The sequence below is a fragment of the Bombus pascuorum genome, chromosome 5, assembly GCF_905332965.1.
Source record: "Bombus pascuorum chromosome 5, iyBomPasc1.1, whole genome shotgun sequence".
Taxonomy (NCBI): domain Eukaryota; kingdom Metazoa; phylum Arthropoda; class Insecta; order Hymenoptera; family Apidae; genus Bombus; species Bombus pascuorum.
In genome coordinates this window covers 18,203,446-18,229,863 of record NC_083492.1, presented here as the reverse complement: position 1 = coordinate 18,229,863, position 26,418 = coordinate 18,203,446, and the positions used below count along the sequence as shown (strand labels likewise).

At 27.4% G+C, this 26,418-nt stretch overlaps 4 protein-coding genes across 8 annotated transcripts; 3 read left to right on the top strand and 1 right to left on the bottom strand.

Moving 5' to 3' along the window:
* The first annotated feature begins 2,985 nt into the window (after positions 1–2,985).
* LOC132907397 (sorting nexin-25) lies at positions 2,986–8,218 on the top strand. 3 transcript variants are annotated; one of them, XM_060960467.1, is made up of 11 exons: positions 2,986–3,416; positions 4,034–4,344; positions 4,486–4,655; positions 4,749–5,143; positions 5,209–5,632; positions 5,714–6,018; positions 6,132–6,362; positions 6,435–6,568; positions 7,009–7,248; positions 7,642–7,924; positions 7,998–8,218. In XM_060960467.1, the coding sequence occupies exons 1-11, from the start codon at positions 3,195–3,197 to the stop codon at positions 8,052–8,054; spliced, it is 2,772 nt and encodes a 923-aa protein (XP_060816450.1). In that variant the 5' UTR covers positions 2,986–3,194; the 3' UTR covers positions 8,055–8,218. The 3 variants fall into 3 exon arrangements, with proteins under 3 accessions (XP_060816450.1, XP_060816451.1, XP_060816449.1); XM_060960466.1 differs by having other exon boundaries at positions 2,987–3,416; positions 6,105–6,362; XM_060960468.1 differs by lacking the exon at positions 7,642–7,924 and having other exon boundaries at positions 6,105–6,362.
* A 322-nt stretch (positions 8,219–8,540) lies between these two features.
* On the bottom strand, positions 8,541–15,966 carry LOC132907398 (dnaJ homolog subfamily C member 16). Its single transcript, XM_060960469.1, has 12 exons — positions 15,457–15,966; positions 14,809–14,875; positions 14,537–14,733; positions 13,906–14,186; positions 13,641–13,831; positions 13,233–13,567; positions 12,541–12,844; positions 12,299–12,447; positions 11,876–12,100; positions 11,589–11,802; positions 11,303–11,410; positions 8,541–11,128 (listed from the first exon to the last, which is right to left on the bottom strand). Exons 1-12 carry the CDS (start codon positions 15,708–15,710, stop codon positions 11,003–11,005), a joined length of 2,451 nt encoding a protein of 816 aa, XP_060816452.1. The 5' UTR covers positions 15,711–15,966; the 3' UTR covers positions 8,541–11,002.
* A 636-nt stretch (positions 15,967–16,602) lies between these two features.
* Positions 16,603–18,338, top strand: LOC132907399 (MICOS complex subunit Mic10-like). The gene is made up of 3 exons (XM_060960470.1): positions 16,603–16,971; positions 17,062–17,109; positions 18,065–18,338. The coding sequence occupies exons 1-3, from the start codon at positions 16,899–16,901 to the stop codon at positions 18,220–18,222; spliced, it is 279 nt and encodes a 92-aa protein (XP_060816453.1). The 5' UTR covers positions 16,603–16,898; the 3' UTR covers positions 18,223–18,338.
* A 1,032-nt stretch (positions 18,339–19,370) lies between these two features.
* LOC132907354 (AP-3 complex subunit beta-2) lies at positions 19,371–25,846 on the top strand. Of its 3 annotated transcripts, none has more exons than XM_060960372.1 (10): positions 19,371–19,505; positions 20,034–20,123; positions 20,451–21,032; positions 21,107–21,403; positions 21,519–21,786; positions 21,944–22,651; positions 22,749–23,042; positions 23,155–23,426; positions 23,531–23,895; positions 24,108–25,846. In XM_060960372.1, exons 2-10 carry the CDS (start codon positions 20,067–20,069, stop codon positions 24,259–24,261), a joined length of 2,997 nt encoding a protein of 998 aa, XP_060816355.1. In that variant the 5' UTR covers positions 19,371–19,505; positions 20,034–20,066; the 3' UTR covers positions 24,262–25,846. The 3 variants fall into 3 exon arrangements, with proteins under 3 accessions (XP_060816355.1, XP_060816353.1, XP_060816352.1); XM_060960370.1 differs by having other exon boundaries at positions 19,372–19,505; positions 20,048–20,123; positions 22,776–23,042; XM_060960369.1 differs by having other exon boundaries at positions 19,372–19,505; positions 20,048–20,123.
* Positions 25,847–26,418: the final 572 nt, after the last annotated feature.

Sequence of the window (26,418 nt, the reverse complement as noted above, 5' to 3'; positions counted from 1 at the left end):
TACTATTACGTTATATCGCATATTGTTATGTAGCAATACGTAATAACCTATAACGTTATATACTATTACGTTATAACGCATAACTTTATGTAGCATTACGTAATAACGTATAACTTTATATAGATAGTGCTACCTTATAACGTATAACGTTATATAGTATTACATTATAACGTATAACGTTGTGTACCATTGCGTTATAACGTATAACGTTATATACTATTACGTTATAACGTATATCGTTATGTAGCGTTACGGAATAACTTATAACGTTATATACTATTACGTAATAATTTATAACGTTATGTAGCATTACGTAATAACGTATAACGTTATGTACCATTACGTTATACCGTATAACGTTATGTATCATTACGTTATACCGTATAACGTTATGTATCATTACGTTATACCGTATAACGTTATATACCATTACGTTATAACGTATAACGTTATATACTATTACGTTAACGTATAACGTTATAATATCCACTCCGTCGTTGTTGTCACGTAAATAAAAAGAAATTTTAGAAAAGGAGAAACTTTTACTCTTTTTTTTCTCGTTTTCGATACACTTCCGAGCTCTAGGCGTAACTGTTCAAGACTGACTGGGATCATTTTAGGAGTATTTAAATTCTTTTATTAGTGGGAGTGGGAAAAGGCTGCAATCGCATATTTCTGAGAACGGATAGAGTGACCGGATGTAATACGATGGTCACTCATCCTAAGGCGCTTGGAATTTCGCTATCTTATCACTTTGTTTAGTAGGATTTCATCTGTGACATTGTCGTCGTCACCTTGTCGTCGGTGTAGGAGGTGGTGGGGGAGGATGGCCCTGACTGCCCGCGACGCTGTTCTGCCGTCGGAACGGAGTTCCGACGATGTTGTCCAGCAGCATTGGATCCATGTTCACGGTCAGTGGTGGGGACCGAAGGTCGTAACTTGTTCGTCAGGTATAGTCCGACACTACCCCGCCGGGCGTGGGGTTGTCTATGAGGATTATCCCACGTATAAAAAAAAAGAAAAGTACTATATAATGTAATACATTATAACATAATAGAACATAACGGTATTTAGTATAACGTAATACAATATAACGTAATATAATATAACGAAATACAATATAACGTAATAGAATGTAACGTAATATAATATGTATAACGAAAAAATAACAGGATTAAATAGATAAGACTCGACCACTGACCAAAAATTTTTGTTAATTTTTTATACTTTTATCAAAAACGATTGTTTAAATCATGTGCTATTTTATTATGTTAATACATATTTCATAAATGTTAGTTATAATAAAAATAAAAAATTTTGTTATTAGATATATATATATTTCTCTCTTTCCTTCTTAATATATCGTTATATTATCTAAGAACATTTTCTCTGTCTTAAATATAAATTCAATTTAATTTGTAATTAAATGTAAATTGAGTTACGTATTACCGTATACATAATGAATTATGTATTAAGTGGTAGATATTCACTTTAAATTTCGCTTCTACATAAAAGAAAAAGATTGCATTAAACTAATATATGTCGGAGATGAAAGGACACCGCCCCCCCCCCCCCGTTGGAGTTACTTGGAAAACCTCAATACTGTAGCATTTACGAAATAACCCAAACAGAGTCATTCGAAACTTGAGACAATGAGCTTAGGCTCGAGGCGACAACCGGTCGCCGGAGCGTAGCTACGGTCACGGGATGAATGTTCCACCTAACAGAGATATGAAGTTACATAGCTTTCTTTTAAAGAATTGGCAGTGCCGACACTTGACAATAAGATATTCCAACGGCCCCGCGGCTCGCCACACACAGACCCCATTCTTTGGGTAAGATGATCGCCAGATGCCGATGCATCATTCACAGTTTATGTTCAGATAGCCTGAGGAGCCGCTACAAATCTTAGGACTTAGTTATCTAAAGTCCTTCAGATTGACAAACAGTCTTTATTCTATCAGCCCGTAAATCTGTCACCTATTGCGGGAAGATATGGGAGATCTGATTTGCTCACGTACGATGCTTCCTGCTAGGAACTCTCTCTCAAGGACGGCTAGCATCCTTTTCTAACCGCCAACATAGAAATTAACCAATTAACAGCAACGTCTATTTCCCTCACCCTCCGTGCGGTGGCTTTCTTTGACGAATCCGATGATCTCGTGCCCTTAGGCACATCCCATCATAGTTTTCCCCTGCAGCGTCGTCGTGACGGAAAGTCATTCTCTTTCTGGCAGTCTCATTAGCCATATGCCTAGTGTGTTTGTACGATCGGTGAATAATCTACGTCTTAGCAAAGAGTTAATCAAGCGATCCTTGTATCACGAGTAGTAAGACGAGTCCGACTTAGACTACGAAGCAAAGTATATTCGTTATCCCGTGGACCGTGGATTCGCCATATCGAACCTAGGGTCATTGTCATTATCGTCTAGTTACCGCGGCCGCTTGTCAATCTTGTACCAACTATATCAGTGTAATAAACGTTTGTGTAACAACAATGAACAACACCGGCGAAGACTCGTTACACGCCCCTAACGCCAACCCGACATATATTTCAAGGCAAAGGAAATAAGATATAATGATACATTAATTATGATTAAAGAATTATACAGAAAAAGAAACGTTAAAATTACATTGTTCTATATACTCATACAATTTTAAAAAGAAAATTAAAATATTTGTGGATATTAAATATTAAATTTCTACTTGACCTATAGAAGGTAATAATCATATGTACTTCCAATATTCATTTTAAATTTTGTTTTCGCATGAAACAGATTTTATCCCACTACACTGAAATATTTCAAAGCGAAGGGATATGATGATATATTAAATATTACAAATAGAATATCACATTAAATATTACAATAGAATAGAATATAACAAATACGTTACGAATAAAATTATACAAATTTTAGAAGGAACGTTCCAAAATAATGTAACTGTCAACATTTTGGTAACTTTCTAGTAACTTTTGGAACACGGATAAGCAAGCGCCTGCACCTGCGCCACTGCATGATTTGATCTGTATTTTTTTTTATCACGGTGTATACGACCATTGTCTGTATTGTATTTTGTGATGGCGATATTGTTGACATGGTTCGCTTCTTTTCACAGTTTATACAAGCAAGTTTATCAAATATGAAATTAAATACGTAATATTCATCATCACGTGATTACAATCACAATTCAAGATGATATGGACCGGCATTCTGTATATTCCAGCTATAATCGCACTTTTCTATTGGAATAATTTATTATGGTGCTACCTTTTTGGTTTACTAACCATATCTTGTTTCTTTTTGGGATGTTTGATTGTCATATTCATCAACATTGCTCTTTCTCTGAAACATCACACTACTGCAACAACTTCAAAAACAATTGCAGAAATGGATGCCTTTCATAATCTGTTAATGGTTTGTTTTATATTATTAATATCAAATTTTTCATAACGATAATTATTGAACGTACATGATATTTCATTTTTATAATTAAAAAATGTTAAATTTCAATTTTTAATGACAGAGAAAAAACATTCATAATCTATGTATTGTGAAAATAAAATTTCTATGTTTCTATCTGTGTTTTTTTCTCGTCAAAATGTTATTTCATTTTCATTATCATTTTGTAATTTTATAGTTTGTAGATTTTGTGTAGCTTTAATCTTTTTATGTATATATTTTACTTCAGTCAGAGGCTTATGACAACTGGTCTATATTTTGTGTAATAGATTTTATTAGAGTTCATATTCCATATTTTATAATATTATTCTATCAAAATAGTTTTCTTATTTTGTTAAGTTTTGTATTTTTTATCTATGTATATTGTATTATAAAAGTATTTTTTATTATATTAAGACTTATATTTATACAAATATACATATAGATATATTTAAAAATATGTGATTATTTTTACTTCAATATTGACCATTTTTTTAATTGTATTTTAAAATATTATTTAAACATTATTAACTTAAATATATAAATAAATACATTGTAAATATATTAATTATTTAAAAAATTGATTATTTCAGAAGGGGTATATAGCTAAAAGTGAAAATACCAAGAAACATGTCAGATATCCATTGGTTTTTACTCGTATGGTGGATGGAGCTTTGCAGAATTTATTGGACTTAATTTTTCAAGACTTTGTTGGTCTTTGGCTAAACGAATTGGCTTTTAATTCTGAACAAATAATTGACAATATGAAGCAAGACATATGGGGTGCAATTCAAACTCTTCATGATCGTTTATCAAAAGTGGATCATACGAAACTAGTTGTTTGTAGTATAGTAAATAAAATTACATTCCATTTTGAAAAAATTAGACTTGCTCAAACAGCTTCGTGAGTTTAACTATATTTTTTAAATTATTATATATTATTTATTATATCAATTTTTTTAATCTTATATATATATATATATATAATATAGAAATTTTGCTTTGTTAAATAATTCTTTTTAAAAAGATTTTGTATTTTGTATAGAACACAAGGTGAAGATCCAGTATTTATTTTATCTACACACTTAATGTCACCTACAGCTGAACTAGACTATTTGAAGAAGGTCAGTGAATTGTATATCTTATTTTTGTTACCACCTTGTTATTCTCTTGCTCCAATGAAATATTTATTGAGAGAAATTCTTACATGCAAAAGTAAGTGTATGGAACCATTATTTAATTATGGACATATACATAATATATATTTGATCTACATTTTATGACATTATATCTTCTATATTCCTTCAGTACTGAAACCAGCAATAGACTTAATAACAAATCCAGACTATATCAATCAGAAAATTTTATCATATATTGATCAACAACAACTTGCAGAAGCAATGCACAGAAAAACTTATGAGTATGCTGAATCATTTGAGGACTTCATTCGTATGATTAAAAGCTCTAAAGATCTAGAGGTTTTAAAGCATATCAGATATAATATTGTTACTGAAATTATGCAAGCTACAACAATACAGAATATTAAAAGAGCGCAAGGTTTAGATCCAGATACTAATGCATTTGGAAAGTCTGATGCCATTCAAGCTCGAAAATTGACGAGGTATATCAGTCAACTAACATATGCTAAAAATACATGTGAATGTCACATGCAATCATTGGGATGGAACGGATATCCTGTTCAGGTTATAAAATCAGTTTTGTTTAATAAACAATAGTAACAATTATATTTAAGGACAATATTTTATAGGCTAGTGATGTTACTGACGCAGCAGTGGTTACAGAAGAAAGAATTTTGCCATTGCAGTATATTTTAGACAATGTGATAGGTAGACGATACCTTTCTCAATTTCTCGAACAAGTTGCCAGTCAGGATTTGATTGGGTATTGGGCAGCTGTACAAGAATTACGCAATGCAGATAAATCTAATTGGCATCAATTGGGAGCTGAAATCTTTTACACTTATATAACATCTCCAACTGCTGAAATAAAAGTTGACAGAGCTATTCGTAAGAAAATGGAAAGCTTCTTGTTAGGTGATATAGGGCCAAATGTATTTTACGAAGTTCAAGATAATGTTGTTAAAATTTTGGAAGAAAAATATTATCCTTCTTTTATGGTTAGTGATCAATATAAAAATATGCAAGAAGCATTGCTTAATGAAAGAGTAGATGGTTAGTGTAAAAATTTCATTATAAAATTATAATTATATTAAAAATCAAATCAGTCATCATTAATGTAAAAGTAATTTTTAGACTTAGTGGAGGACCGACATATGGGAAATGGAACATTATCAGAAAATATATCTTTATTCGTTGGAGAACATTCAAATTATGCTCGCAGTAAATTGGACCAACTACAAGAAAAATTAAATAATAAAATGCAAGCTTTACAAGCATTAAAATCTTCGTTAAAACCAGAAAGTAAGGTTCTAAATTTTTTGGCCAAAGAAGTTGAATGGTTACAAAGTGAGAAAAAGCAATTAGAAGCACATTTAACTCATACAGAGATGTGGGCAGAACATTTGGGTCATTGGAGAGCAGAAGTGCAAAGTGCAGAAGTAAAAACGAAATTCAAGCTGTTATAATTTAAATAGAAAATGTTTTTCCTTATTCAGTTTTAACTAAAAAAATAATTGTTAAACAGGTACCAGATAATGGAGAATCTCCACAGTTTGTTTTAGTTGTCCACATGACAGAAGGTGAAGACAACTCTGAAAGTATATATAGTGGTTGGGTCGTATTAAGAAAATTACAAGATTTTCAAGATCTTCACAGAAAACTTCGCCAATTGTGTTCTAATGTAAAAAATTTAGATTTACCTTCACAACCTTTGAAGTTTTTTGGAAAGTCTGATAAAAATACTTTGGACAAAGCTAAAATGCAAATACAAAAATATTTAAATGTAAATTTCTTAAATGTTATTAATGTAGTAAACCATTGTTTAGATAATCGTCTTAACTGTTAACGTTCTTAGTTTGTTTTAGAAGATGAAAAATTGAATCAGAGCGAGGCTTTATATACATTCCTTAGTCCAAGTTCAGAACATTTGAAATATGCTCCTCCTTCTCCTAAAAAATCTCGATTCTCTTTATCGACGTTATTTAAAACGTAGGTAGCTATATTATTTGAGACGCCTAGAACCAAAAGGATGCAAGTGACATTTCTTTGATATAAAGGAAATCGAGTTTGAAATTCAAATATGTTACAAAAATTCCACATGAAGCCTCTATAAAAATTATATTATATTTAATTCTTAACATCAGGATCATATGCACGAATTTCCAACAAATTTCATCTTTTAGCTTATGCATTATTGAATATATGGGAAATAATATTATTTATTTAGTAGTCTAGATACTTTTATATAACGTTGGATTACTTAAATTGTTCACAACATTAAATTTAACGATTTACCTAACTATTTCTTTTTTTAAAATTTTTAAAAATTTGAAAAATGTCACTTGCATTCCTTTAGATCGAAATTCATTTGATAATAACTGTATATTTGTTATAAAAGTTTAATTTCTTTAAATTACAACTTGTTTTAGATCTAACAACAACAGTGAATTGCGCGATAAGGAAGAGGAAGAAGATTATTCATTGCTATTAGATGATACAGATAGTGGCCGATCAGCCACGGATGGAATTTTTAATGTTAATAAAGATGCAATAGCAGAACCTCTTTATACACTGTTAGGTGAAATTTTCGATCTACGAGGAGTATTTCGATGGCTTCGACGATCGTTAATTACCTTCGTTCAAATTACCTATGGCCGAACTATAAACAGGTTTGTTTTTAGTTTTAAACGTAAACACACATTGAACAAAAGGGTAATACATTACAGAGCTAATTAAACTTATAGATGAAAGAGTTTCTTTCACTTCAAATATTTCGTCAGGCTACAACACAACCAAATTTTATTTATTTTACTTTAATGATTCTTGCCATATCTCAATCAAATTCAAATCTTATATTTAAATCTATCCTTGATTAAAATGGTTATTGTGATACATTATTGGGTCAGAAAGCAGTGTTGTTATTAGTATTGTCCTTTGATCGACATTTTGGTGGTTGAAATAAAATATCAGTATCCCTTGCATTCAGTGTGCACCAAGTAAAATTAAAAAATATTCCTTTATAATGAAGGTATAAAATATAATATAATAAATATAATTATCAGGCAAATCAGAGATACTATTGCATGGGTGTTCTCAGAGCCAATGCTTCATTACTATATACAGTTGTTTACGAAATCATGGTGGCCAAATGGTCATTTAGTTTTTGAAGCAACTTTTCGTACAGACGAAGAAAAATTAAAAACGAGAGGCGAAGCACGAAGACAGTTCTTAAATAATATTCCTGATGTCTTAACAAATTTAGTAGGAGCGCAAAGTGCACAACGTGGTGCAATAAAAATATTTGATTCTTTACAGAATGTGAATTTAAATAAACAATTATTTTATGTAAGTTATTCTCAAGTAAAAAAGACGAACTACGTCATGTTAATTATATTCTATTCACTTTGTCTACTTACAGGATATCTTTGAAGTTCTGATGTACGAAGTATTTCCGGAATTTAAACGAAAACAATAAACTTTGCTTAAAATCATAATTTTTTTTATGTTATTTAACTAATTATTGTATTTTACATCCTTATATATGTTTTATTTAAGTCGAATAAGTATTTTATTTGTATGAAGTGATATGGTATATCTAAGCGTCAATAAAGTATTAAAAATCTTTATAGTAAGAAAAAATACTTTGAACTTTTGAACTTTATCTTGAAATTAAATAGTACCACAAAAAAGATTTATATTACATAGAAATAATATAAATTATTTTTTAATAATTATAATCTGTAAAATATTGCATCTGTATAAGATGAAGCTCATTATTTGCAATGGTCTTCAATATGATTTATCAAAATCTCAGCTTTCTGTTCGTTCAAATGATTAATTCTGATAATATAAAATTTACAAAATACTAGTAAACTCCACAAATTGATACTGAAATATATAAATATTTATATAGGGTTTTGAATAATGGCTATTGCAAAACAGATTGATTATACTTTACAAATCAATATAATATACATATTTATTCATATATCTTTATTTCAGCATATTTTAAATATCTTTATAGAATGTATACACAATGTAAACAATTTTTTATATATAATTTTCTTCCATGCATTAAAAAATTCCGAGCATAATTTCATGAAACACGATCCATGTATATCTTAAACGTAAATTGATTCTTTTATAATAAAATCACTTCATAAGTCATGCCATTTCAATATTTGCCATTTGAGATTCTTTTAAACACATTGATATATTTTACGGAAATATATAGTAATTTGACTAGCTCCACAAAAAATATATACTTCAATAATATGTACAATTCAAAATCTCAAATATGATCAATTTTTCTCAAATTCAAATAATAATAAAAAAACAGGAAAGGAAAGAAAGTAAAGAACAAATATTGCAGGAAAGTTAAATTTTGCGGCAATTAATTGCAATTAAGTACCTAATATTTAAAGTATTAACTTAAAGAGAATTGATAAAGAAACAGCAAGAAACTATATTTATTATATTATTTTTATACAATAGTAGTAATAACTTGTTTTTGATAGATTAACTTTTCCCTCAAAAAAATTAAAATTTGCCATCTTTTATTAGCTGAATTATCACTAGAAATAATTTTCGCACAAAAGGAATAGTCAATTTGAATAATTCACTTAAATTAATATAATTTTATGATCAACAATTCAATAAACAAATCTTGAGATACAAAAATTAGGAAATTAAACAGTAATTTTCTGCAATTTTTTAGATTTGCATATTTTAATGTAAATCTTAATTGGATAATATCTTAAATATAAAATTGTGTAAAAAGTGAAATGTAAATTCATATACAACATAATATACCATAAATTGAAAAATCAAAAGAAAAAGGAAAATGAGCTATTGCTTTTTAATTTCCTAAATATAAAAATGACATTACTTACGTGATGACATAACATTCAAATGGAGAATGCAGTGATTTGTGTAATTATTAAAAATATAATCTAAAGATATAGATTACTTAAATGTAGCTGGAAAAGGGACTAGTTTTTTATATTAATTGATATTATTGTTCTATATGAGAATATTAATCATTCTCTTTCCATGAACTATAAATTGTTTATAAAGCATGTAATTATTTATCTTTATTACTACCATAAATTTTTAATCAAAACTTACATTAATGAATTGATAAATATATGCATATTTTGGTTATCAATCTTCATAGATAAATTAAAATACATGGATAAAAAAAATGTATAATATAAATATTTATTCACAGAAGAAACAAAGATATATTCTTAAATATTAACATTATAAATACAAAGTCTGATAAAAAAAGGTGACTCTATGAACATAAATGAATATATCTTAAAATTCTATTATAAATAACATTTGCATAACAATATATATAATAAAAGTGAAAAAATTTATATCAAAATGTACACAGCATTCTAAACTTTGCAATATAATATGAACATATGTAATATTAGAATGGCATTTGATTTTTCATTTGGGAAAGACATTGTACATAATGATACAATGCAAAATATTTTCAGATTTATCTGTCATTAATATACCAAGAACATTAAAACTTATTAAAAGCATAAAAATTAAAATATTGCCGTAAAATTTGTCATTAATATGAACAAAGTTTTTTAAAATTTATTTATAATCAATATATCATCAATGTATATCAATATATCAAAAATATAAAAACTAAAGCATTCATTAAGTACATGTTTCCCAATATAATGAGACCGAAGAGATTCAAAAATAAATTCCATAAACATTTTGTTACATATTAATAAACAGATATCCCAATTGAAAATTATGTAAACAGGATAATTAAATGAAAATGTTTGTTTCAAAGAAATCGACATAAAATTAAAATAACTTCTATAACTAACATTTATGATATACAAGTATTTTTTATCAAACCTTGTATGTTATATGGAAAATAGAAATTGTTATAACGTAATGGTATAAAAGTAACAATATACCATAGCGTAACATTGATATTGAAGGAAAAAAAAAAAACAAATTATTGGCATGTTATAAATATATATAAATATACAGTATCTAGTATTTAAACATGTAATATAAATACTGTTATGTCTTTAATGGCATCGACTAGAATTACTTTAAAAATATTATTAAAAATGGCGAGAATTTTTATTACTCATGAAAATTGATGAAAATAATGTAATTCTGAATCTGTAAGAACTTTATCGACTATTATAACAATTTATAAAATTCTTTTTTACAGAAATCGCATGTAAATTAATAAATAATACCTTCATGTACATATAATGAATATGTCTTAATTTTACATGAAATTAAATATGTATTTGGGATGTATTTCCCTTTAAATTGTATAGGACTTTTAAATGACACATGATATTGTTGACTAGTTGGATCCCTTTTTCTATTGCAAGAAGTATACACGTTACCAAAATGTATACCAATCTCCATTTACTTGGCAGTGAACTCGGGCCAATAATTTACATAATAACGATGTGTTAAACCTTCAAATAGCCTATCCAGCCACATTGGTAAACCATCCAAAAGATTGTCCTGGCGTAAAACATTATTTCCGCCCTGTAATATAAAAGTTTGTAAATACAAAGAACAGTTCAATTTCTAGAATATAAATAATGTGAGAATTTTTTGAAAGAGAAATTGATTTTAATATCATATATTTTTAAATATTACTGTATTTTATATTAATTATTGCAGCTCAGCAATAGGATATGTGAGATATAAAAAGCATACCTCTTCTTCAGAAGCATCAGATTCATTGGAACTATTAAAACCTATAAATGCGCCAGCTTCTGCATCATCTGTTCTTCGAGTTAACTGCTTTGTCATTCGTTCTATTCTCTATACATGAAAATATACATGTATATAAAAATTATCATCTTTGTACACTTAATAAATACATGATTTAAAATATTGGGTTGGCAACTAAGTGATTTTGTCATTACAACCTAATGACAAAATCCGTAATCACTTAGTTGCCAACCCAATAGTTATATATACATATATAAAACATATATACCTTAGAACCTTTGCCTTTAGTACATTCTGGATGTTTGGCATGGTACATACAAAAATATTTACGATGCCCATTTAGAGACAATACAGTGCCAACACAATTCTTGGCATTTATGTTTAGTTCTTTTTGTTCTGGCAAGGTGAGAGATAACAGTTTTTTATACCACTCTAACCCTCTTTCGAGAGACAAATGTCCAAACATAAGAGTTTTATTTTTCCTGTAATAATACCAATTACCTTTTATTTTTATATTACAATTATAATATATTTTTATTAATATGTTGAATTTACCTATAAGGCCACACAGCTTTATGAAAAGCTGGTAATAATTTTAGTCTACTTTGAACGTCGACTAATAATATAATGGTTCTACAACCTGGTTTTAATAGCCGAACTAAACCATTGTATTTCTCTGCCCGCAATTCGTGTAATCGCAATTGTGGCTGTGACGGCGTTGGTTTATTATTATCCTTACATTGAGCACGTTCAGCTTGAATACCTGCTTCCTCTAATTTTCTGTATGATTTTAAAAACCAATATAATCAAATGGATTTTATTTTCAATATTATTTTAAAGAATTGAAACTAATATAAGGATTCAAAACGGAATTTGTATAAATTAAATATAAAATGAGAATGATCTTGAAATATAAAAAATCGAAATTTTGAATCTTCTAAACTAAGTAAAACATCATTTTAACGTGATGTTACTTACGCTAGATATGACATCCCATACCCCGCAGCACCAATTAACATTAAAGTAGCAATTACTGATACTAAAGGCAATATTTGCTCCTTAGTAAGACTATCAGAAATATAATCTACAGCTAATAATGCTTTTCCAATAAGTTTGTCTACAGTACCCTGTACAAAATTACATTTAAAATTAATTTTAAACAATGATGTAAGATAGGAGGTTAATCTTGGTCTCTTTTGAGCAAAAACTAGAATGCATACCTGTGCATGTTCATCTGCTAGTTCTCCTACAACTGCAGCATATGGCAAAGCTTCCGATGCACGTAATAATCTTTGTATGGTTTGTTCTAAGTTGCGACGTGTTTCATTCCACTGAGTTTCATCTTGAGCAGCTTCAATCCAACCAGTAGGTAACCATTCATATTTCAAATGATTCGCGTCCCTTCTCCAAATAATGACAATATGTAATAAAGGCTCTAAAGGACTACCTTCTCCTGTTGATAATGCTGATACAAATTCTGGTTGTGTATCCTTAAATACGTACGTATATCGTACCCTTTCAGTACTGTAAATTAAACATTGTGAAATAAAATAATCGTAGTATATTGAAATTATTTTCAGAAAAAATTGTGTATAACTTTATAATTTATTGTTTATTAGTTAATATATTTGAAAGTTTACATTTAAAACTTTCTTTAGTAATTTTGTATAAATTGAGTAATATAAATATCTATAATTTCAAATTTATTGAAGTAGTTAAATCACGTAACACATTATGTGCATATTAAATGAGTAAATATTGGTGAGTTATAAGTCATAATAAACTATAATAAGAAAATACTAATCAAATCATTCATGATAGAAAATAGTAAAATCATTACATAATAAATGCGATTTAACCTATAATAAGAATGAAATATTTTAAAATTCAAATATATTTGAAGCATTGTTACCTGTAAGATGATTCTAAAGCTGCTTGTCTAAATTTATGCCTAGCTAAATCATGAAGGGGACTATTTTGTTGTGATATTAAAACTGCACATAATCGTTTTTGAGGTCTTAACCACTCAGGTGGACAAACTGAGTCTAGCATTGCTTGATTTGAAAGTCTTGGTAGAGCAAGGAATTTATTATTTGAAATAACATTGTGCATTGTGTCACTTGATATATCTTTCATACTGACAGATGCCATAGGTTTCTCGGAATTTTCATTAAATAACAATAAAGTATCCAAATCCATAGGAATTTTATATTTCATTACAATAAGTTCAGTATCTAGTTTTCCCGTCTACAAAGAAAATTGTAATTAAAATAACTGAAAAATTACATAATTCAATAAGTCAAGTAAGAATAAAGTGTACCTGAACAAAACCAAATGCAACACGGTCTCTATAATAAAATGCAATGAATAGATATCGTAATCTCACAGATTCTTTCTTATCAAATATTAAAGCTCGAATTCGATTATCTATCCATCCTGAGAGAAAATTATCTACATTATTTTTATTTATATTAGGTATTAATTTATATGGAAATTTGTTTCGTAAGAAGTCTGTAAAAGAAATAAACAATTCAATTCTATCACACTACAAAGTAGAAATATGAAGTACATTATATAATACATACCAACAATCTTTTGGATACTAAAAAGAGATTCTTTATATACACTTGTACGACCATCTATTGTAACAACAAGACATGGTAGCGAATGAATTCCTAGTTTCCTTGCTAAAGCAGACTCTTTTTCAGCATGTGCAGTTGCTAAACCAAGACCCAGTGGTTCTAACTCATCAATCAAACGTCGCCATGTTGGTTCTACTTGTAAACATGCAAAACACCAGTCCGAATAAAATAATATCAGATAAGGTGTACGTAAAGTTTTTGGTACTATTATATTTTCAAATGATCTGCAAAAATCATTCATATTTAAAATATTTATAATATAATAATAGAAATAAACATAGTATTGATTTGCTCAGAAAGTTCATAGCGTTTTTGAAATTGGAATCTGTTTATAAAACATATAAATAGCAAAATATATAATATTGGATTAAAATAGATATTTCTAGCTGAACATTAAATGCAGTTACTAAGAATACTTCTAATAAATGGCAAAATATCATTATGAAAATATATAGATTGCTTAATAAAATTCTATTACCATGAAATCTTTTTAAATTTTGTTATTGCTTCCCAAACAATACAATACAACCCATGTATATATGTATTAAACACTTTTTAACAGAATGATACAAACCGATATGTGATGCTCATCTTATAGAAAAGGGACATGTCTCGATTTTGATAATGAAATTTGAAGTTTCTGACAAATAGTTCTTCCAATGGATCAAAGACATTGTTAAAGTGACTATTGTCTCTTCGTTGCCTAGAAATACTTTCTTCTGTAATTCCATGATTATCAAATTTCCTTCTTCTTTCTGGATCTGTTAAAATCTAGAAACAAGACAATTTCTAGTGAAAGGAGATGATAAATTACGTTATATTTTTTTTTATTGCTATTAATTTTACCTCATAAGCTTTGGTAATTTCCACAAATTTGTTTTCTGCACCTGGGTGATTGGTTTTATCTGGATGCCTAAGGAAATAAATTTTATTTGGAAAAATAAATTCAATTCATTGTATTCACGCTGCAATCCAAGATACAGAAATAAGAAATCATTTGAAATTATCTGTCTTTGCTTTTTGATCAGATATCAATCATTTGCTACAATAATGACATAAATCAAAATTTAGTCTTTGAATCATTAATATCTAAGAAACAGTTGTGTTGTTTTAAGGATGAATGTGAATTTATTAAACTGGATGAGAATATTATAATATTTTTATACAAATTGATCAGCTTATTACAACAATCTGTGATTTTAATACAATGTTCTTATAAAATTATAACGATTCAAGACATTCAAACTTGTTTTCCCCAAATTTTTTATTTTTGAGTTATTTTATATTGTTGCAGCAAATGAACGATATACTTAAATAATTGGCATACTTTAGTACAATGTCAATGAAGTCTATAATTCTAAATATAAAATAGCTTATTTTTGTTAATAGCAAACACCTTCAGTATATTAAAATGGTTTCTAAAATATAAAAAAATAAGAGTGAATATTAATCTTCATAAAATAATAATGAAATAATAGAGAATACTATACGTACCATTCTTTGACAAGATTTTTGTACGCTTTTCTAATTTCTTGTAAGGTCGCACGTTTGTGAACACCTAATATTTTATACGGATTTCCCAATGACTCACTTGCGCTGACCGTCGACAATAGGTGGGTTGTTACGATAAAAATCACAATAAAAAATGAGAACCTCATTAATAATTCTATATTAATCGCTTTCCTATTACTATTATTTGATCGTTTGGCTACTGACTCAGAGGTTCTTAAAAAATTAATCGATAACATTATTTGTGACGCAGTTTTAACATGAATGTATATCTAGTTGATTTACAGCACTTAACATCGAGTCTGCATCGATTAAAACTATCCTTTCTTCGTCTTGCAATATTTAACGAACATGTTCAAATCACGAATTTTTTTCCTATCTTTGCACCGGAAACTCTGTCATTGCAATTTTATAGTGATGTTTCTCGACAACCATGTTGTCAAATGGAATATACACAGTGGATACTAAATCTTAGGCTTAGAATGCTCTAGTAGGATAGGATAGAATCGATTACGAGATGGCGTTAAAATACATTTTCAATTTTCACTTTTTCTATGTTTATATTCTCTTATATCTTAAAAAGTAAAACAAAAGTTCAAGAAGTATTTTTATTATATTATTTAGATGATAGACATATTACTTAGGTAGAAACTGTTCCTCATACAATGTAGAGTACGAAGAAATTTATTTTACTAAATTATGTGTTTCCATTCTGGTATCTTGTGATTTACTCTTATGTTAAATTAAAATTACATTTCCATGTGTTATTTGTTCTCATTGAAAGGAATTAATAGTAAATTGGAAAAAAATAATTATATATTTTTGGTTACATAAAATATTAATTAATTTTATTATGCTATTTTATTGCATATAAAATTATGTTTATAATGGACACTGTATTTAGTGATATTTTGTTACTAAAAAAATATAACAAATTATCAAACTATCTAGTGATTTATTTTTAAATCTAATAACTAAAGCTCCGTTGGCGCCACTTTCTCCCTCTTTTAAAAATTTATAAAAATAGATCAGGCAGTTTCCAATTAAATTACCCAGTTTATAGAACAAATCGATTACTTGTCGTCAAAGAAAACACATTTCAAATCTAGCGAATGTGTGCAATTATGAGGAAATATTTTCTGTCATGACTTATATCAAAATATAACAACATATACGTATTCCGTATATTCCTACATACTCCGTTGTTTGAACGAGATGTGAACTACTTAATTATATTGGTTTCGTCGTCTTCTATCATATCACATGTTCATATGTATTATTGAGAAAAATATAAAAGAAATACTGAATCCCTATAATATTAATTTTTACGAATAAATCGATGTCTCAACATTACTATTTCTCGATGGTCATAGATTGTGACGTGTGACATAACATCTAATATTATAGATCTACTTTAATATAGAAAAATGGCTACTTGGGCTGAAGATGAAATCGGACGAAAATGGGATCGGTGTTTTACTGATGCTATATTTAAGTTTGGTAATTATGATTCAATAATCGACTCTTACTGGACATTAAAATAATAAAAGATCGAATTTATTTATTATAATAATAACGACATCTTCATAGGAGGAGGAATTCTACTTGGAGGAGTATTCTCCCTATTTTTTTTCAAACGTAAGTCTTAAATCACTTAATACATTTTTTTAACAAAAGAATCCTCACATATTTTCTAATATTAATAAAAATTTACATTTAATATTATAATGAATTTAATTTGTTTTTGTTCAAATGAATACGTAACTTTCGGAAGTTAACTTCAAATCTTGAATGAAAAATACAAGTAATATAATATTATACGTTCAATTTCATATAATTTTACATTTTTACACAAGTATTTCTCTCGCTTTCAAATTTTAGGTAATGAAAGTTGTTTCGTTACATACATGATACAGGTTAGGTTCTACGATATTTCGAATTTGAAATCTAATAAGATATTATTATTAGATATCTGCTGATTTATTAATTAGACAGTTTAATATTATGTTGTTCAGAAAATTCGTAATGAAAATTAAGAAAGATTTAATTAAAAGTAGACTTTTTACTATCTACAACATCACAAATCTTTATTAAAAAATTATTTGTCGTTTTTTGTAGTAAATTTCAAATTCACTAAGCTTTCAGTTTAAAAAATTCAAATAGCTTTTACAGGCTTCTGAAATATTTAATTTTTTATCTATATCTTTCGAATAAGTTTTGTAAAAATGACAAAGTAAAAATGAAACAATATTGTACTTCTGTAAATGAGGCAGATAAAGATGAATGTTTCAGCTACTTCTTGGATATACGAAATTTAACATTTTTTTACATTTTTCAGAAAAAAGTATGAATTATTAATGAATATTCATTGTCTCTCCTTTATTCTTTTTAGTGCCCGACTAAGAGCAGTATTTGTTTGAAAATTTCATTTAATAGAAGAAAAGAAAACTATAAACTTTTTGAACAATTCAATAATCTAAAAATCTCATGGTTTAATCATATATATCATTATTATATATTTATTATTAATATTTTAAGAAATATATGAATATGTATGTATTACAAAATGATATAAATATTAATTTTCTTTTAGGAAGAAAGTGGCCTATTATAACTGGTGGAGGCTTTGGATTAGGTATGGCATATGCTAATTGTCAAGAAGATTTGAATTCCACAATAAGACGACAAAAATCCAGGGAATGTAATAAGCCAGATAAAGAAAAACCAGCTGAAGAGAAGAAAAGTTCTTAGCAAGCTTCCTATGAAAAAAATTGTTATGCTGTTACCAGACAACATACAATATACCAATAAACTAGTTGAACTTGTATTATAGTGTCATACAAAATAAACTCTTTCATAACTTTAAATTAACATAATTTAAAAATGTGAATTATACATATTTATTATTTACTTTACTATCATTAGCATTTAAAAATAAATATTCAAATGATTATAAATAAAATATTTATTTTCTATATTCGGTATTTTTAATGTTTTTAATATATCAATTATTTTTATAAAGAAAAATCGAAACATTTTAAAACTATAAAAATAGTTACGAAACAATAATTTATGATATCAATGATATTTTACCATACAAAATTAAATATATAAAATTCAATTTATATCATTCATAGAAATCGTTTTTGTTTCCAAACGTTATTTTTTAAAGACTATGCTTTTTATGTAGTGCAGTACTTGTTAAATATTGAAAATATATATTATAAAATATTTATTCACACATATTGGCATATTTAAGATAACAGTAAAAGTTAATTTTTCAATGCTTATTTTAAAATGTTTCTGTAACTATATAATACATTGATACTGTTTATAGTATTGTATTAATATTTATATGTAATTATATAATTTGAGCAAATATGCAAATTGTATTCGTGAAATTGTTAAATTATTGAGTTCAGGTAGAATAAGAAATAAAACTTTTTTTTATCATAATTAAATATTCTCATACCTACATGCACAAATAAAAGTTACTAGGTTAGTAACTTATTTGTAATACGTGTGGCTTCACGAACTGGTTTCGCTTATTCAATCGTTATTTTTAGAAATGCCATAGTCATTAACTTGTATTTTTTAACCCTACTAAATAAAATGAACGAAACGAATGTATTTGTAAGAAATTAACGAAGAAAATAGGTTTACACATTATTTTATTTTTAGAAATTTTCATTCGATACACAAAACAGGATTTCTTAAAGAATGGACTTTACTCAAATCTAAACAGATCTAAGATCTAAGTAACATGGGTATCTGTTAATACGTACTGAAAGCATCTTGTCATAAATTTTTAAATAACCACGTGTGCTATAGGAAAGTCTGTGTGACTTTTTTTAATACAAGAAAGAAGAATTACTTTGGTTCGAGTGAAATTGGAATAAAATGTTAACTGCTGCTGCGAATTCGTTATCGAATAACGGTGGCTCTTACAGCAATGATAGACCGTCGAGCACAGCAGACCCAGAACTTGCAACTGATCCCGCTTCAGGTGGATTTTTTCACTCGGATTATAAAAAGTAAATATTTCAATGTGAAAATATGTTTTATTTGTAAAACTATGTTTATATATATTTGAACTTTTACTCAAATGTAACAAGGAAATTTGACATACTTTCCAATTAGAAACTTTACATATTGTTTTCAAATGTAATGTTGTGTTGCATTATTTTTATTTTTTTACTTAGAGTATCTTAATTTTATGTCGTAATTTTAAAGCTATAGAGAAATAGCATTTATATTTCACTGTCTATATCTTTAATTAAACATTTAAAATATTGTAAGTGATGATAATTGTATTTATTTGTTTAGATTTATTATTTTAGTTATTATTATTATATTATATTATTTATTTCGTTAATTATTATTTATAAGTATATTTATTTAATATATTGCTTTTTATTTCAACAATGACGCCAGTAAATTTTTATACTTGATCTTTATACTGTATATTTGAAAATTAAATAATAATAAATGTGTTATGTTATTTATTGTATAATATATTATTAAGTATGTTAATAAAAAATATGTAATTATGTATCTTAAAGGAATATTTTTATAGACATGAAGATTTGAAACAAATGTTGGATAGTAATAAGGATGGACTTAAATTAGAGGCTATGAAGCGTATAATTGGGGTAATAAATCAATTATATTTATCTAATCATTTATCTAGATTTTTCTTGAAATCTTTCGCTAAGAAGTATATAAAATATGCTTAAATAAAAATACATAATACATTTTAAAAAATTAACCTGTTCAAGATTGATAATATATAGCATATGTTAAAAAGTTATTAAAAATGTACAGACAATATGAAATACTAAAAAGAAGTGCATATCTAAAAATTGAGATTAATGTTAATGTAATCATTGAATAGGTTAATATTCATTAAAATATTTCATTTCTTAATTTAATTTATTATCCTTATTTTAACAAATAATTACTACAAATTATTTTTTCAGATGATAGCAAAGGGACGAGATGCATCAGAATTATTCCCAGCTGTAGTAAAAAATGTTGTATCAAAAAATATTGAAGTGAAAAAATTAGTTTATGTTTATTTAGTCCGTTATGCTGAAGATCAACAAGATCTTGCACTTTTATCTATTTCTACATTTCAACGAGCATTAAAAGATCCTAATCAATTAATAAGAGCCAGTGCTTTAAGAGTACTTTCAAGTATAAGAGTTTCTATGATAGTACCTATAGTAATGCTTGCTATCAAGGATTCAGCCAGTGATATGTCACCATATGTACGAAAAACTGCAGCACATGCTATTCCTAAACTTTATTCGCTAGATTCTGAGCAAAAAGAGGAATTAATAGGTGTTTTAGAAAAGTTACTATCAGATAAAACAACTCTTGTTGTGGGTTCTGCAGCAATGGCATTTGAAGAGGTTTGTCCTGAAAGAATAGATTTGATACATAAAAATTATAGAAAGCTCTGTAACTTATTAGTAGATGTCGATGAATGGGGTCAAGTTGTTATAGTCAACATGCTTACAAGATATGCAAGAACACAATTCATTAACCCTAATGTAGATGTACGTATAATTTTCCAAAATCATAGACAATTTATACATACAGGATATATATCATATGAAATTAATTTTTGTAGAGCATAGAAGATGATGAAAATCGCCCGTTTTATGATTCTGATTCTGATTCGTCTAATACAAAGAAACCAAAATTAACAATAGATCCAGATCATCGATTATTATTGCGAAATACAAAACCTCTTTTGCAAAGTAGAAATGCTTCTGTAGTAATGGCAGTATCTCAATTGTATCACCACACTGCTCCACGAAGCGAAGTAATGATTGCTGCCAAAGCATTAATTAGATTACTAAGAGGACACAGAGAAGTTCAGAGCATAGTTCTCCACTGCATTGCTAACATATCAATCGCCAGAAAGGTAATATAATTATTGTAAAATGATTTTTAAACACGTAGCAAATATTAATTTAATACAGAAATTTTTTTATAATAGAAGTTTGATACAATCTATAATTTTTATTGTTTTTGCACAGGGAATGTTTGAACCCTTTCTTAAGTCATTTTTTGTGAGAACTTCAGATCCTACTCATATAAAACTTCTGAAATTAGATATTTTGACCAATTTAGCAACTGAAACTAGTATTGGAGTTATACTAAGAGAATTCCAAACTTACATCTCTAGTAGTGATAAAGAATTTGTTGGGGCTAGTATACAAGCAATTGGGAGATGTGCAAGTAATATAAAAGAAGTGACTGATACATGTTTGAATGGATTAGTTTCATTATTAAGTAATCGAGATGGTAAGTACTTAAAAGCAATTAAATAGTTAATCTATCTCTGTCACGTTAGTTCTGAACGTTTCTTTAACCCTGTATAAAGTATGAAATTAGATTACAATATATAATACTTATAATATAGCTACGTATTACAAAAAGTAAAATATAATTTGTTATCCAGAGGCTGTCGTAGCAGAAAGCGTTGTTGTTATAAAGAAGCTGTTACAAACTCAACCAAACGAACATAAAAATATAATTGCTCATATGGCAAAATTAATGGATTTCATAACTATACCACAAGCCAGAGCATCTATCTTGTGGCTCTTAGGAGAATATTCAGATAGAGTACCTAAGATAGCACCGGATGTGCTTAGAAAAATGGCTAAAAATTTTGTAAATGAACAAGATATTGTAAAGCTCCAAATATTAAATTTGGCTGTAAAGCTGTGTCTAAATAATCCTATTCAAACCAAGCCATTTTGTCAATACGTTTTCCAACTTGCGAAATACGATCAAAACTACGATATTAGAGATCGTGCACGTTTCTTGAGACGTTTTATTTTTGACGAAGATGGTCATAAGAAAAATCTTCCACAGCTTGCAAAAAGAATATTTCTAGCTCCAAAACCTGCACCAACTCTAACATCTAGGTTCAAAAATTCTGAATATCAGTTAGGAACATTGTCACATTATTTAGATATGCCATGTGCTGGTTATCGTCCTTTGCCACCTTTCCCTGATGTAGCTCCTGATCCATCTGTAAGAGATGTTGCAAGTGGCACTACTAGAGATGCAAGAGATGAATATTATAGAAAAGAGAAGAAAGAAAAAAAGGGAAAAGAAAAAGAAAAACCCTTTTATAGTGATGAAGAAAGTGTTCAAGCAGATGGTATGTTTTAAATTATTGCAGTTGTAAACAAGATTTTACTCGAGTACTAATTTAAATAGTCTTATTTTAAATTTTATACGAGTATTTTAATTTTTAGAATTAAATAATGAAAATGACTCTTCAGATACTTCAACAACTGATTCTTCTGATGAGGGGAGTGATTCATCTGAGTATATATCTGAATCTGGTAAATCTGAGAATGATAGTGAGAAAAAGAAATCTACCAAGGTATCTGATGAGTCGAACAGCGAGTCTGAAAGTGAAGAATCAGATTCTGAAGAATCATCTGAGAATTCTCAGGAAAGTGAAGAGGAAAAGTACAAGGCTTCGAATCAAGAAGCAACAGAAAAACCAAAAAGCAACATTGATCTTCTTTTAGATTTAGATGATGGTAAATATGATCGTGTTTAACTATACTACTGGTGGTTTAACAGAGAGAGAATTTAAAATTTATAACAAATATAATTTATCAGTTCATTCAAAACTTTATTTGTTAATTTCAGTGATTCCAATGACACCAGTTATGCCATTAAGCACTGGTAGTCTTCTTACTCCTGTCAATTTGAATATTACAAATGATGTCAGAGAAATTTCAGCCTCATTTATTTCCATAAAGAAATCTGAATTATTAAATACTATTACGGGACATGGTTTGAAAATTGAATATAGATTTACTAGATCGCAGCACTTAGTAAGTGCTTATTTAGTTACCATTGAATTAACATTTTCCAATGAAAGTAGCGAACCTGTTAAAGAAATACAAATAGGAGTAAAGGTAAATTTATATAATCTACAACAATTGATTCGTCAGTTTTTAATATTTATTAACTGATATATATTTATATATAAGTACTATAAGACAATTTGTTTCATTAATAGAATTTACCAAAAGGAATGGTTATACATGATTTTATGCGAATACCATTATTAGAAGTAAATTCGAATTTGTCCACAACATTGGGGATCAATTTTAACGATTCCACACAACCAGCACATTTTAATATTGATTTTGCAATTGGAGATGACATGTATTCCTGTCCAGTTACTATTAAAGCTCCAATTGGAGAAATAATAAGAGCCGTGTTCTTGCCAGAAAATATGTTTACATGTGAAAAGACTAAATTGAAGGGTATGAATGAACATGTTGCGAAAGTGCAATATTCTGGGAATAAGAAAGCTATATCCCAAAAAGTTTTTGAAACTGCGAATGTTGCAATGATATCTAGCGGTGATGAAGAGATAAGGTAAAAGAACATTGAATTAATAATTCGGATTATTAATTATTCAGACGATTTTTTAAAATGTTATTGAATAAAATATTACAAATTTCATTATAAATTTGTTAATTATGTTATAAATTTACAAATTTATGATACAAATATTTAAAATGTTACAAAATTACTTTATGTAATATGTTGAAAATGAAATTTTGTTTAAAAAGATTTCTATTTTGCAGATTTGCCGCCCATACATTAGCATCAAAGTCCTTAGTATTAGTAACAATAAAAGTGATAGGTAATGAAAGTTTGGAAATCTGTGTTAACTGCGAAAAGATGGTAATAGGTTCTATCTTGTTAACTGAATTAAAAAGTAATTTAAAGACGAACTAATTATTTTTTATTTATAGTCATAAAGTAAATATATACCGAATTTATTTACAATACTTGTATAAAATAAATATAAGACTCTTATGATAATTAAGTGTATATATATATGTTTAATTCCATATGGATATACAGTAATTAAATATAAAAATTTAAATATAATATATTTGTTATGAAATCATTAAATTTTTATAAGAAACTGAGATTATTGTTTGCTACTACTAATTGTTTGGTAAAATATATATACACATATATATATATATGTATATATCAATTTTATAAATCACGCTGGATTACTTGTTAAGTTAATTACCTCATAATGTCATACTTATACCCTTCCAAAAAAAATATAAAGTGTTCTAAAGTTGAACAATCAAACTTTGTATTTATTAGGTTATAAAGATGATTCATAGCGAAAGTTAAGAGAGATTTAACTAAAATTAGACTTTTTGCTATCTATAATTTCACGAGTGTTTTCTTAATAAATAATTCGTTTTTTTAATGAGTTTTTTTAAATAGTATTTGTGAGCTTGTAAAGTATAATACTGTTCTTTCCACGTAAAGTAAAAAAATGTAAAATTTATAAATAGTGATCTTTTTCATTCTATTTTAACAAACTAATGAAAACTTTCAATGATTTCAAACAATAAACAGATAGAATAAAATAATGAAAGAAACGAGACACTTATTTTTTTGTATATTATTATATATCAAAATTTACTATTACTTTGATGAATATTTTTTATAACTTTTTATAAAATATTTACAAATCTGTGCTTATTTAATATTTCGGCTATAGCTCCGAACCGGCTGACCAACACGAAATTTGTGGGGCTGAACTTCAAATATAAAATTTTAGCTTCGGACATTTATTAGTTTATAAAAATAATAATAAAAAGCTTCTGGTACTATTCATCCAATTCTGTTTATAGAGACGTTACTGAACAATCGTTTTCGCATCGTCGCTGACTATCGAGTACCCGATGATATACCCAGTGTTTATAGGGTGTTCAGCATTGATATATTGGGTATATTTCGGTTTTACTTTAATAATAAATTACTTTACTCTAATAAAAATTTTTAAAGATATTGTATATAATAAAAGAAAGTAATTTTTTAAATTATTATTAACTAACATGCGTTTTTGTATACTTTCCAAGAACATAATTTTCATGAAAAAATTTGTTATAATATGTACCACATATTGGATAATAGAAAATATAAGATTATTAGCATTCTGTTTTCTGCTTAACAGAATTCTGTTTTCTTATTGTATATTTATATTATAAAAACTTAAAATGAAAACGTTTGTACAAATAAAAATATTGTGTTTTATTTTATTGATTTTATACGGATCATATAATTTGTAGATACTTCTAACATGCATGGATAAAAAAATTGAGATGTTTTTAAATTTGCTAAGAATTTTTTAAATTCCGGTGAAGAGCTAACAATGCCTCTTTGTATGACTTGTTTTGGCAAAGTATTATTATTTCTTATATACTTATTTGAAGTTTTTAAATTACTCCCTATATGTTCTGAATCTTGACGTACGAAATATTTCGTTAACAAATGATTTTTTAGATGTTGATTATTGAAGTATTGATAAAGTTCATAATTGTTGAAAAACAACAATGTATAACTACTAAAAATAATTTCACTTTGAATAACATTTATATTTGTATCCAATATATTTTTATTTTTGTATTTTACCACAGTCCATTTATTTTCTTCGTCATCACAACTCAATTCTGTTTTTAAATATTTTGTACTTATCATAAAAGTTGGCATCGATTTAGCTTCTAATATAGCAGAGACACTTTTATTTGAATCGCTTTTATTAAAAATATTTTTGTTACGACTTCTTACGAAAGTTGTGAAATAAAAGATAGCTGAGTAAAAGTTGCACATCCTATGAAAATCCATCAACATTGAAAACATAATTATCATTTATCATTCATCTTCTACGATATGAACTTTTTACTTACACATTATTCCATATTTTTATCGCTTTTTTAAGGAAATCGCTGTATGAACATGCGAAAAGTATTACGAAAGATATAGATACAAAAACATAAACATATTGGAGTACAGTTTTTAACATTATTATCATGTTACAGTATATATAATTTGCTTTTGTAATGTGTAACATTTCTTCTATAG